Source organism: Ahaetulla prasina, chromosome 8 (assembly GCF_028640845.1).
Source record: "Ahaetulla prasina isolate Xishuangbanna chromosome 8, ASM2864084v1, whole genome shotgun sequence".
Taxonomy (NCBI): domain Eukaryota; kingdom Metazoa; phylum Chordata; class Lepidosauria; order Squamata; family Colubridae; genus Ahaetulla; species Ahaetulla prasina.
The window spans coordinates 25,656,580-25,669,687 of NC_080546.1; the positions used below are offsets into that span (position 1 = coordinate 25,656,580).

General features: G+C 37.7%; 1 protein-coding gene across 3 annotated transcripts in view; it reads left to right on the top strand.

Annotated features, from left to right (window-relative positions):
• NFKB1 (nuclear factor kappa B subunit 1) overlaps nucleotides 1-13,108 on the top strand; it is an 82,111-nt gene that overhangs the window by 55,585 nt on the left and 13,418 nt on the right. For all 3 annotated transcript variants that reach the window (XR_009156241.1, XM_058192333.1, XM_058192334.1), the window contains 4 exons: nucleotides 4,332-4,472; nucleotides 6,375-6,464; nucleotides 7,473-7,631; nucleotides 9,247-9,388. Coding sequence is in view for 2 of the 3 variants with exons in the window: in XM_058192333.1 (XP_058048316.1) it covers nucleotides 4,332-4,472; nucleotides 6,375-6,464; nucleotides 7,473-7,631; nucleotides 9,247-9,388 (532 nt within the window). In the remaining variant the exon portion in view is untranslated. The remainder of the gene's footprint in view (nucleotides 1-4,331; nucleotides 4,473-6,374; nucleotides 6,465-7,472; nucleotides 7,632-9,246; nucleotides 9,389-13,108) is intronic.

Below are 13,108 nucleotides of genomic sequence, written 5' to 3' on the forward strand. Positions count from 1 at the left end.
CCCTATTGAACCATTTCCAAAAAACAGGCAAAGGTTGGTGTTTGTTTTTTTGGTTTTTTTTGCTGATGTTGTTCTTTCTTCTTCTTTGGGTGCTTTTTACAATATTTAAATCAAGATTCATTTTAGGTTCCCAAATAAATGAAGCTTTTTTGTCCCCCTGCTGTGGCTTCCTGTCAGTTGAACCCACCACTGGCTGGCCCCGCCCCTTGACCTCCCCTCCCAATCACTCCTTGCCTGGCCTGAGAAGGTAAGAGGGGGATGGAGACTCGTTCCATATTCCAGAGCACCTCTGCACTTGCCATATCTCGCAGGCGCTTCTTCCAGCCTGTGTTGGTGCTGTGTGCACCTTGGTCTCCATCCCCCACCGTCATCCTTACCTTCTCAGGCCAGGCGAGGAGTGACTGGGAGGGGAGGGCAAGGGGTGGGGCCAGCCAGCGGTGGGTCAGCCGACAGGGAGCCACAGCAGGGGAATGAAAGAGCCGCATGCGGCTCTGAAGCTGCAGGTTGCAGACACCCGATCTAAGGGAACTAAGTATGTTTAGCCTAATGAAGAAAAAGGGAAGCCCTGATAACTGTCTTCCGTCTCTTGAAAGGCTGTCAGAGGAACAGGGGGTTCAATTTATTCTTCATAGCACCTGAGGACAGGACAAGACGCAATAGGTGGAAACTCATGAGAGGAGATCAACCTGGAAATAAGGAGGTTTCCTGACAGTGGGAATATTAATCAATGGAACAGCTTGCCACCTGGAGTTGTGGGTGCTTCATCACTGGAGGTTTTCAAGAAAAAAAAATGTTCAGCCATTTGTCTGGGATGATATAAGGACTCCGGCCTTGGGCAGGAGATTGGACTAGAAGTCCTCCAAGGTTCCTTTCAGTTATATGATTCTGTGATTCTATTAAGGAAGATAGTGGCCTTTGCTAGTTATGTTATATACTGGTCACATTTAACAGAGGCTGGGCAGCCATCTGTTTTAGATGCTTTAATTTCGATTGCTGTCTTGCCTGCAATATTGGATTTGATGGACCGACTGCTTTCAGTTCCATGAATATGATTCAATTTATATTCTTTTAGCCAAGACAATAAGAGATAATTAGGATCATCAGAGGGGAAGTAGGATTAGTCTGTAAATTAGCCTGAGAACTGCCTTAGATGCTAGTATATCTCTCGACCTCTCTTGTGCATTGTTCATATCCTGGTGTAAATCTAAATATAATTAGGTTTCTTATTTGCCTAGAATTAATTGGAAAATCTTAAAATAAATAAAAGGGCTCTTAGGAATGACTTGGATGCACACAGAATGCTTATTATTCAGTATCTCTCATCCCATCTTTGTCATTTTGCTATTTCCCTAGGACAGGGGTATCAAACTTAAGGCCTGCGGGCCGTATCTGATGAGTGCTTAGATCTGGCCCATGGGGCTGCCCTGGAAACAGCAAAGGACCGGCCCGTGGTGCCTCTGCCAGCGCACGGCCCTCCTGGGCTCTGTTTTCACTGACAGAGGGGTGCAGCAGGCCACTGTGGCCAAAAACTGGGCCTACAGGGGGCTGCGCGTGGCCCTCCCAGGCTCCGTTTTTGCTGGCAGAGGGGTAGCAAAACAAACAGAAGAAAACCAAATGTTTCCCCTTTTGCATTTGAGCATCCAAGAAGGACAGGAAAGAAGAAAGGGAAAGAGGAAAGAAAAAGAAAAAGAAAAAGATGAGAAGATGGGAAGAGAGCAGGGGTGAAATGCTCCTGGTTCAGACTCAGATCGGCCAATCCGGTAGCTATGGCGGTGGGTGGTTCAGAGAACTGGTAGCAAAAATCCCTGCCCCGCCGCCATGCCCAGCTGAACCGCGCAATCATCAGAGGGTTTTTTTTTTACTTTTAAAAGCATTTTTTCTTCAGCCGAAAAAATGCTTTTAAGAGTAAAAAAAAGCCTCTGATCACACGGCTCAGCTGGGATCGTCAGAACCCTTTAAAAGCATTTTTCTACATTCTCTTCAGCCGAAGAGGTTTTGAAAAAATGCTTTTAAAAGTAAAAAAAAAAGTTGGCCACACCCACCCAGTCATATTACCCCCTCCCCACCAAGTCACGTTCACAGAACCAGTAGTAACAAATTTTACATTTCACCACTGGAAGAGAGCTAAGAAAGAAAAATAAGGAAGGGAAGGAAGAAAAAAGGAGAAGGAAGAGGGAAGGAAAAAGAAGAGAAAGAAGGAAGGAAGGAGATTATAATTTATTTATTTATTTATTTATTTTATTTGTCAACAAATACAAGAAAACAAGTAACAGAGTAGACACAGACATTGACACATAAAAATTTTTTGGCACACAAAAAAAGGATATAAATAGGCAAAACATAGCCATAAACACATAGAATGATTACATATAATTGGGAACAGTAGGACAGGGATGGTAGGCACGCTGGTGCGCTTATGCAAGAAATATGCAAGGTCCACTGTAGACAGTTTACTATAAAAAAATATGGGGATTAGAGAGACTAACAACAGGATCAGACAGATAGTTCCAGACACTTACTACTCTATTGCAAAAGTCATATTTCCTACAATTAAGATTAGAGCGATTACATTGAGTTTAAATCTATTGATTGTCCTTGTATTATTATGGTTGATATTAAAATATTCATTTACAGGTAGAACATTTTGATAAATAATCTTATGAACTAAGCATGGGTCAAAACGTAGATGTTTAATGAGAGGGAGGAACGGAGGGTCTAAAGGACTTCCTGCCTTAGCACTTGGCCGCACCACAGGTGCACCCCAACATGAGTGACATCGAGCTGGCCACGCCCACCCTGACCATGGCCCCCCGGCCCCCCAAGATCAAACACAGCCCTGTGGTGGCCCTCAATGAAATCGAGTTTTGACACCCTTGCCCTATTTTGACAGCTCTATCCTTTCACGATACAGAAGGGTTTTTTTTCTCTATAAGAAAACAAGGTCTTAAATCCTTCTATTTAGATGGTTGTCCTCTTTCATCAATCACACAGTTTCAGGAGAGAAGCACATGGAGCAATCGGAGGAAAGGGAAACCCACCTAGACAACCAGATCAGCTGAACAAACAGCTGACAGATGTTGCAGCCAGTTCACTGTCATGGTTTTTAATTAAATGTTAATAATTAAGTAACAATAAACATTCCATGCTCTGCACTGTGATCAACATGGTTCCAGAAATACATTTGGCAATCCATTATTAAAGAAAAGAGAAAAGGGGAAGTGAAAGGAAGAAAACTTTTTAAGTACAGGAGAAAAATAAGAATTTTATTAAATTTGAATAAAATGTTAGTGTGAGAAAGCAGCTGAGCCAATGCTGAGACCTAAGGTCACCGAAGAATCCTAGGTGCCTAGTAAAGCTGGTTTGGTCAGGAGGTCTGTAATTTATGGCCACATCCTGGCCAGATAGCCAAACAAATATACACTTAAACAACGGGTTATTTATAAAAAGGGGTCATGCTATTTTCCAAAGCACCCGAAGGCCAGACAAGGAATAATGGATGGAAACTGATCAAGGAGAGATTCAACCTAGAAATATGGAGAAATTTTCTGACAGTGAGAGCAATCAACCTATGGAATAGCTTTGCCTTCAGAAATTGTGGGAGCTTCACCACTGGAGACTTTCAAGAAGAGATTTGATTGCCGTTTGTCAGAAATGGCTTGGGTGGGGGTTGGACTACTAGATGATCTACAAGATCCCTTCCAACTCTGTTGGTCTGTAATCTGTAAACAGCATTTGCTTCATATCAGTCTACCATGACAACTTTTATTACAGGCTGTGCCTCAGTTTTCCCTATCTTGTCCCAAACATTGTACCCAGCAATGAAAGAGAAAGTTCCTTGAAATAGAGCTTCATAATCTCCATTACACAAGCGCGTATTTAGAAAAAATAGTTACACAATTATCTGTTTTATTCAGTATTTATACAGTCATACCCTTACAAAATGTGAGAATTCCACTCATAGTTATGTAATGTGCAGCAGTAGCAACAGACCTTGTTCCCTATTTGATAGCCTTCTGAAACAAATGGATGTCCCTTCAGGTTTTGGTTGCATCTCTCTCTTATTATGCACTACTATTAATCGTTTCATAGTTCCCATCACCAATCTCTTTCCACTTATGACTGTATGACTATAACTTGTTGCTGGCAATCCTTATGATTTATATTGATATATTGACCATCAATTGTGTTGTAAATGTTGTACCTTGATGAACGTATCTTTTCTTTTATGTACACTGAGAGCATATGCACCAAGACAAATTCCTTGTGTGTCCAATCACACTTGGCCAATAAAAAATTCTATTCTATTATGTTATTTTTTGTCAAAAATGTAGATAAAGAAGAAGTGCTAAGGAAACGACAGAAACTCATGCCGAACTTCTCCGATAGTTTTGGTGGAAGTGGCGCAGGTGCTGCAGGAGGTGGAATGTATGGAGGAGTAGGAGGAGGAGGTGGTGGCAGCAGTGCTGGATCAGGTAAAGGAAAATGGAATTATGAATGAATAATGGAAGATGCATTGGGAAGTGGTTTTGCTTTCATTTTTGGATTGTCACTATGATAAAGTGGGTTTTGTTTGGCAGAAGATTTAGGAACCTAAGAACTTATGTTTTATGTCTGTGGCCCCATACAGTGGTGATTCTAAACTACTGCCATCAGTAAAGTCTATATATTTAATTCTCTATGGAGTTGGATGCCTCTGTATATTAAATGAATTGCAGATTATATAACGTATTGCTTTCTTCAATTTAATGTTTTTATGAAGGCAAATTGACAGAATAACGTTTTTCATCCCTAAAATATTTTCACAAATATTTACATTTTTATGCACAGTTGGAAAAGAGGTGTCTATTGAGACCAACTGTTTTTTTTTTAATTTAAATGGATGTAATATATTTCACAAAATTCACATAAAATGTTTGAATTAATTGGAGCGCAGTTTGGCAAAGCAGTGCACACTTCGTTTATTTGTTTGTTTGTTTAAATTTAGGCACTCCCCAACTACAAACTGACTGTAGGCACACAAAAACAATAAAAAAACACAATATAAAAAAGGACAAGACAAACTGGTTGCTTTGTACAAATTTAAATTTTCCCATTGTATTCAAATTTTACAAAAATCATTCTCTTTTTAGTTAAAATAATTATTAGTGAATGTCCAATATGTTATTAATTCTTTTATGGCCTGTGCATGCATAAGAAATATACATACACGTATGTATGTATACACACATAACATTTTCTTTCTGTGGATATAGAAATTATTGCTTTGTTGTTCGGCAAACATAGCATCCATATCACATTCAATTGGAATTACTTTTAATTAAGAATAAATAAATGCACTTAATTGTTCTTGATTAATTATTTGAATTAGTATTGCTTAAGAGTAAATTAATGTACTAGCACTAGCTTGTATTTACAGTGATAAACACCATACTAGGTAGTGCATTTTTGGGTGAATACTAATAGAATGTGCAACAATAATATATATCTTTGAATAAAAGTTGGATTATTGCTAGAGTGCACCAAAAGGCCTGCAAGGAAAAAATTTTTTACTAAAGTATTTGCTATAATTGCAAGAAACTTACTTTAGTGACCTATTCATAGTTAATGCCAGACTTATTATTACATATAGTATATAACAAAGTTGTAATGTTGTATGACTATAACTTGTTGCTGGCAATCCTTATGATTTATATTGATATATTGATCATCAATTGTATTGTAAATGTTGTACCTTGATGAACGCATCTTTTCTTTTATGTACACTGAGAGACAAATTCCTTGTGTGTCCAATCACACTTGGCCAATAAAAAATTCTTCTTCTTCTTCTAAAAGCATACTTTCATATGTGTCTAAATCATGTGTTTAAATGTTTCTGTACTTACAATAAAATATCCATAGAAAGTAGCATGTTAAGCATAGGTATTGCATAGTCTTCTGTTTGTTATAATTCTGAGACCCTGAATCCTGTGATTTATCTTTATTATGTGGATGGACTCATTTGTACTACTTAGATTTCTATTTTGTCTGCTACAGACCTAAATAATTTATGTTTTTCTTGTTTATGATAAAATTAGAAAGAGCTAACATGACACAAACATATAGATGCCACTGTTTAATTTTAAAAGATGAGAAAATGCCTTCTTTATATTTGTTTTATTACTTATAATCTGGATTTTTTTTTCACTTGGCACAAACCAAAAATGTACAAACTTCCATAGAGATTCCTCAGACCAAGACATCCTCTAGATACTTTTATCACTTGGAACTATTTAATAATATGCTTGAATCAGTAGTTCATTTGTTAATCCTGTTCATCTGAAAAAAGCTACAATTAATGAAGTGTAACCTTTTAATCCTTTTTTTTTTCCTTTTAGGATATGGGTACCCACCATATGGGTTTTCCAGTTATGGTGCAATGCATTTCCACTCCAGCACAAACAAAAGTGGTGCAGGAATGAAACATGGTAAAAATCAAAGGATTTTTTTTCTTCATTTGTGTTATGCATTGGAATGTTATTTGTGTTATTACTATTAGTAGTCAAGTAATCTAAATATGATTACACAAATTCATTTAATTTTTATAGTATTTAATTCTGCCTATAAGTATAGTCTTTTTAAAGGAATAAGTTTGATGGATTGGATTGGATTGGATTGGATTGTAGAGCATGGATTGAATTGTATTGGATTCCCTTAAATAGGATCTAGATTGAATGCTAGGAGCAGACAAAGCCAAGGATAGAACCAGAAAAAGATAGGACCAAGTCTAGTGTTAAATGGGATATCAGTTTGCTCTTTATCCATCGCCTTCTGTTCAGTTTTCTTTTCTTTTCTTTTTCTTTTGCTTCAGTTCCTTTCTTAAAACACCTTCTTTGTATGTAAAATACAAATCCTTTTTTGATAATTATATTTTATAAAGATCTAAAATCTAAATGTTTTTATTTGTGGTAGTAGAGAAAGGTAATATAGCCTGCAAAGAAAAGGGAGGAATTTCTAAAAAAAATCTACACAGAAATTAGACCCCCCCCCCAAAAAAAAACCCTTTAAAGCCAACAGAATAGTTTTTCAAATGTTGCAAGGGACAACTTATTTCAGGAAAGTCACAATCTACAGGGAGCAGAGTTATCCTTACCTCACCAGACTATCACCCTCCGAATCTCAAACACACATACACACTCACAGCAGGGTCTATTGCAATCGGTTGCAACTTGGAGGGCAGTGAGGGTTAGCATAGCCAAGAGGACAACCCCAGATCACTCCTGCTATAACTATTTGGGTGTTCAGGTTATTTAATTGTGCCAAAAATTTCTGGACCAATGTCTTTACTTAGTGGAAAATGATGTCTGCATCTCTTGGCATTCACTTTGAATGTAATAAGAGGACGAGCCACAACTTTTGCCATTTATACTCTGATGCAATACGCCCAGTGGTTTTGTTGGATTTTAATTAAAAACTTCCATGTTTCCCTTTTTAAGGAGTCTCAAATGGCATGCCCAAAAGAGAGAATCAAATGTGCTGTAACACAAAACACAATGAGAAATTCAAGGAAAAAGTAGAGATTGGAGATAAAAGCAAAGCCAGCACTGGCTTGGTTTCTGAGATAGAAGATGCTAGTGCCAACATTCATTTACAAGGTAATCAGCAAATTTTACTTAGCATCCTTGCAGTTATTTAGGAAGGTAAAGTACAGATGAAGCAGTGACTCTTACGTGCAGTTCTTAGATGACTTGCGCAATTCGAGATGCTCAGATTTGATCATTTTTGGAAACTGAGAAATCAGTTTTCTAATTCAAGCATCTTCTAGTTATTTATTCAAGACTACTAGAGGCATCTGCATCTTAAAATGTGCTGTTTTATCATTGTAACCTGTCACCCAGAAAGGACTGATGTTCTGCTTTAAGCTTTATAAAGCTGGCTTTAAAGTCCAGTTTTGGTTCAAGAAATAATATGATCTTTGGTCATAAGAATCCTAATGTACACATGTACATAAATGCATGTGTACTTACATACTTGTTTGAGTGCATGTGTGCATTTATTAACATGATTTAATTTATCCCTTTTTTGAGCCTAAATTTAACTGACTTTATAACACTATAAAGATATAACCTGCAACTTCAACTAAATAACAACACTGCAGTGATAAAGAGATTGTGACTATATACAGTATATATAGCCAGTCCTCTTTCCACTTCAGTAAATGTATTATGTGAAACATGTTCTGGAAAATAAAGATCATGCATGAAAAAATGTTTTGTGCAATTGCATACAATGCATGTCACTTCCCATTAATTAAAAAGCACAACAACTAATTCAATCTTAAACTTTGTGGGTATTCTTGTGACCAGGCAGTGAAACAGCTTCAATGGTTTTCCAAGGTTTTCTGTATAAAAACAAAGAGGAATACCAGTTGTTATTTGACATGAGAATCTAAAGCCTCTTTGAGCCCAGCCAGGTAAACAGCCTTTCTATCTTCTAGCCCTTTTGATTCCAGCATCAAATACACCAGAGACGAAGCTGTTATGTTTTTTTGCAGCTGTCTGCACTGTAACTCTTCCCAATGGAATAGCAGCTCTGTTGAAGCAAGCAAAGGTGAAATAAGCCAGAGGGAAACAGCAATAGACAGCTGGAATTGCCCTGCTGTACCATTGTTCATGGCTTGTCAGTTTCAAAGAGAGCAATGCCTTGAAATAGAAATTTCACGTCTATACAAATAGAATGATTGTACAATTGCACCTGGTTATGGTCAAACCTAGAATGGCTCTGTATGGTGGGCCATCAGAAACACACTGAGAAAAGCAAGAAAATAAATATTTCTCAGTTAACCTTCATCTCCTCAAGACCTGCTGGAGCCAAACCCATTTCTATTTATTCCCAGATTCTTGAATAATTTAGTATATTGAATTAATTAGAGAATACCATAAATACAGTTACAGTATATTGGTACTTAAAAGTTTTCTGTTTGTGATGTTTTGTGATTGGCTGTGGCAGTCATTTATTATTATTTTTTACTAGATTCCACCTTTGTAGATCCTGCATGTAATCTACAGATCCTGCATGTAATTTTGGCTTAGCTATCATGAGTTGCCTAGTGTGCAGATGAAATGTTTTGCTCCAAATTACAACTTCTATGTTCTCTTACAGGGTGATTTTGAAGTATAGTGGTTTCATTCTCTTGCATCTGACTGATACTCAGAAAGTTTGGGGTGTATGTTTCCATTAGAACTGAAATGATAATTCCACTCCCTACAGATGCCTTCTTTTTGGAAAAAGCCATGGAACTTGCTAAGCGACATGCGAATGCTCTTTTTGACTATGCAGTCACAGGAGATGTAAAGATGCTTCTGGCAGTACAGCGCCCCCTTACAACTGTTCAGGATGAAAATGGGGATAAGTAAGTATGTAATATCATAAAAGCAAATTTATAGAACCTGATGGGATGGCTTTTTTATTTTTACATGATGGGGAAACCCTAATTTCCCATCAAATTCTGTGTTTTTCATTTTATTTTTTTATTACAAAAACAGCTTTCTCAATGATGTCTACAGTTGATATCCAAAATGAAAAAAATATATGTGTTCTAGAATTACAATGCCGATTCTGCCCTTTCATAGTTGTGTTGCAGCCTATCACACAAGTCTCAAGTCTATTCAATGACATTTACTTTCAGGCTAGTATACACAGAACTTCATGGTAAAGGCAGAGAGTAAGTACAGGGTTTTCTGCAGAAGAGGAAAAGGAAGGTTGAGTGATAAAATATGCATCATAACATCATAATGCATATATTGATGCTTGCTAAGTTATCCTCTGCAGCGGTGAAATGCTTCTGGTTCGGACCGGATCGTCCGATCCGGTAGTGATGGCAGTGGGTGGTTTGGAGAACCGGTAGCAAAAATCCCTGCCCCGCCCATGGCCAGCTAAGCCGTGCGATCATCAGAGATTGTTTTTTTTTTTTTTTACTTTTAAAAACATTTTTTCTTCGGCCAAAAAAAATGCTTTTAAAAGTAAAAAAAAAGCCTCTGATGATCTCGTGGCTCAGTTGGGATCGTCTGAACCTTTTAAAAGCATTTTTTCTCAACCTCTTTGGCCAAAGAGGTTGTAAAAAAATGCTTTTAAAGGGTTCTGGCGATCAGGCAACTCTGCTGGGATCATCAGAACCCTTTAAAAGCATTTTTTCTAAAACCTCTTCGGCCGAAGAGGCTGTAAAAAAAATGCTTTTAAAAATTAAAAAAAAAAAAGTTGGCCACGCCCACCCAGTCACATTACCCCCCCAACCAAGCCACGCCCACAGAACCAGTAGTAACAAATTTTACATTTCACCCCTGCTCCCCTGCAGGGATCTATGACTCTCTCTCTCCCTCTCCCTCTCCCTCTCCCTCTCCCTCTCCCTCTCTCTCTCTTTATGATGCAGTTCCATCTGTACTAGCCTGAAAGTAAAAGTCATGAAATTCACTGCTTTTTCTATTGTTTCTAGGTAAACCAGTTTAGCTTTTGAAGTATCATTCTCAATATTTTATTTTTCCCCAAGTAATAGATGTCATATTCTACTCTTGAGATGACACAGAAAGGAAAATAATGGTTCCAAAATGAGGCTACATTCCAATGATTCATTGTAGGTGCTTCTCATTTAGAGAAAAAGAGGCAAAATTATCTGACTCATCTCTGTATGTAACATTTCAAAACAGGATGAGAGGGTTTTTTTCCCCCCCTTTCGACTTTGATCCCTTTTGCTTTTAGATCAGAGAGAACTCATCCCTCATTCCAGTCTTTTTTTCCAGAATGCCTTAAGGCTTGGGTTTTTTGCAGTTAACATCTCTTGCAGTTGATACAAATCAATTATTCTTCCAGAATGTACCGAAGAATTTCCATATGGAAAAAAAGATAATAATAATGATGGAAAGACTCTATCTGGAGTCTTAGACTGGAGTTGAAGTCTAACGCATCTGGAAGGTTATCTGATGGGAGGAGTCTATCTTTCCTCCTATTCCAAACATCAGTCTTTGAAATTTAATCTTGCCATTTCCTTCAAACAAATAATGAAGAACTGGGAGCTTTTCAACTTTGAAGCTGTAGAAATTGACAGGATCATATGTTACCAGCACTTCCCTGACACATAGATCTGGGAGGAAGCCCATGTAGGTTTATGAGTCAAAAGAAGGTTGAATTTAAATTAAAAGAATGTTTTAAAAGTTGTTTAAAAGAAATAAAGCATTGAAAGAAGATCTTTCATCGTGGCCAACGGTAATAATGTTGCTGCAAAGAGCTAGCTCAAATCATTGTGATTCCTAATAGCTCTAGTACAAGAGATTTGCATACTCTATTAAATCAATTTCTTGCTTTGTGAAAACGTTGCAGTCTTGATTTATGACCTCTTTTTAAATACATGCTTCCTCTTCCTTACATGTGAAATCCTATTTTGATTACCGTACTGGAATTCTATTCATGCTATATCTTGCTACATTTTCTTAGGCAGTGTTCACAAGGCACAAATAATGAAGCCATCCTCTCCCCATTGGTTAATTACCTTTTGTATGTTGGCAATACTTAATATAAGGTAGCTGGAAATGTCACGTGATTTTCATTTTGTAATCCTCTGAAATCCAGCATTCAATGAGCCGCAGTGGTACAGTGGTTAGACTGCAGTACTGCAGGCTACTTCTGCTGATCACCGACTGCCAGCAGTGTGGCAGATCGAATCTCACCAGGCTTAAGGTTGACTCAGCCTTCCATCCTTCCGAGGTTGGTAAAATGAGGACCCAGATTGTTGGGGGCAATACGCTGACTGTAAACTGCTTAGAGAGGGCTGTAAAGCACTATGAGTGGTATATAAGTCTAAGTGCTATTGCTATTGGAAGATTGGAGGTTGCCTCTTTCTTTCCCATTCCTTCAAAATATGTTAATGTATGAGATGTACTGCATTGCATTGCATTAGATTACATTATTAATAGCAATGACACAATTGGGGTTAATGCCACTACGGAAAAACTGGAGTCCTTCAAGTTGCCTTTGGCCTCTTTTTCACATGTAGACTAAGTGTGGCCATTAGAAAGGTGAACTCTAGGATGGGAGTTTTTAGGTGGCTTTGTTATCATCGGAGTCTCTCTGGGATGTGATTTCAGGTTGAATATGTTATTTCCAGGAAGTGAAGGGAGACAATTGCCTGGAGGAACTTAGTTTAGCCTCAGACAAGACTTGTTTTTCCCTCTCTCAAAGGACCAGCATAAAGCTGCCATACAAACATGCTTAATTTATTCTTAAAAATCTTATCAGTTGGCTCACAATGAATCTCATTGCATGCAATGTATGCTTCTCTGAGCCGAGTGAGATGGGGCAACAGTTAGATGTATTTCCCTCATAGGAAAATATATTCTACTGGAGAATTCCCAGCCTCTGATAGAAGACTATCCATAGTGTTAATCCACAGGCCACTGTTTCAAGGCATATCTTGACAAATAACTATGCATCTGTACAGCCAGGTGAGCCAAATTAGCCATAACAAGAACTACACAGTTTGCTCTGCCATACAGGATTTCTTTTCTACAAGTAGATTTTATTTTGAATTGAAGGATGGAATATAAATCAATAAAATTAAATAGAAATATTGGTTAGGGGTAGGTGTAACGGCTTTGGGGTTTTTTTTTAACCATACCAGATTTGACTTCCATTGTCATTGGAAGCTTTTATCTTTGTGTCTGTGATGAGATTGAACTCCAGCAGCCTACGATTTCCACTAGGTAGAAATCATTGATCAGGCTACCAATTCTGTCTTTGGAACTAGATATATGTTTTAGACCTAATGAAGAATGAATACATTCATAAGCAGTACTTTCAGTTATGAGTGAAAATAGACAGGTCTTGGGTAAGGCTTCTAAGAATTGAGTTGTATGTTCCCTATAACCAACTTAGTCTGGTCAGAAACCAGTTGAAACTTTCCATTATCAATTTCTATGGAAATTCTCAATCATCCAGGTCAGAACTGAAGAAGCTTCTTGAATGAGAAGCAAAATATTTTTAAGGACAAAAAAATCAAGAAAGTTCCATTGCCTTTTGGAAAAACATTTTTGGGATTTCCATCATCAAGGGATGTATTTGAATTTTCAGAGACATCTGACTG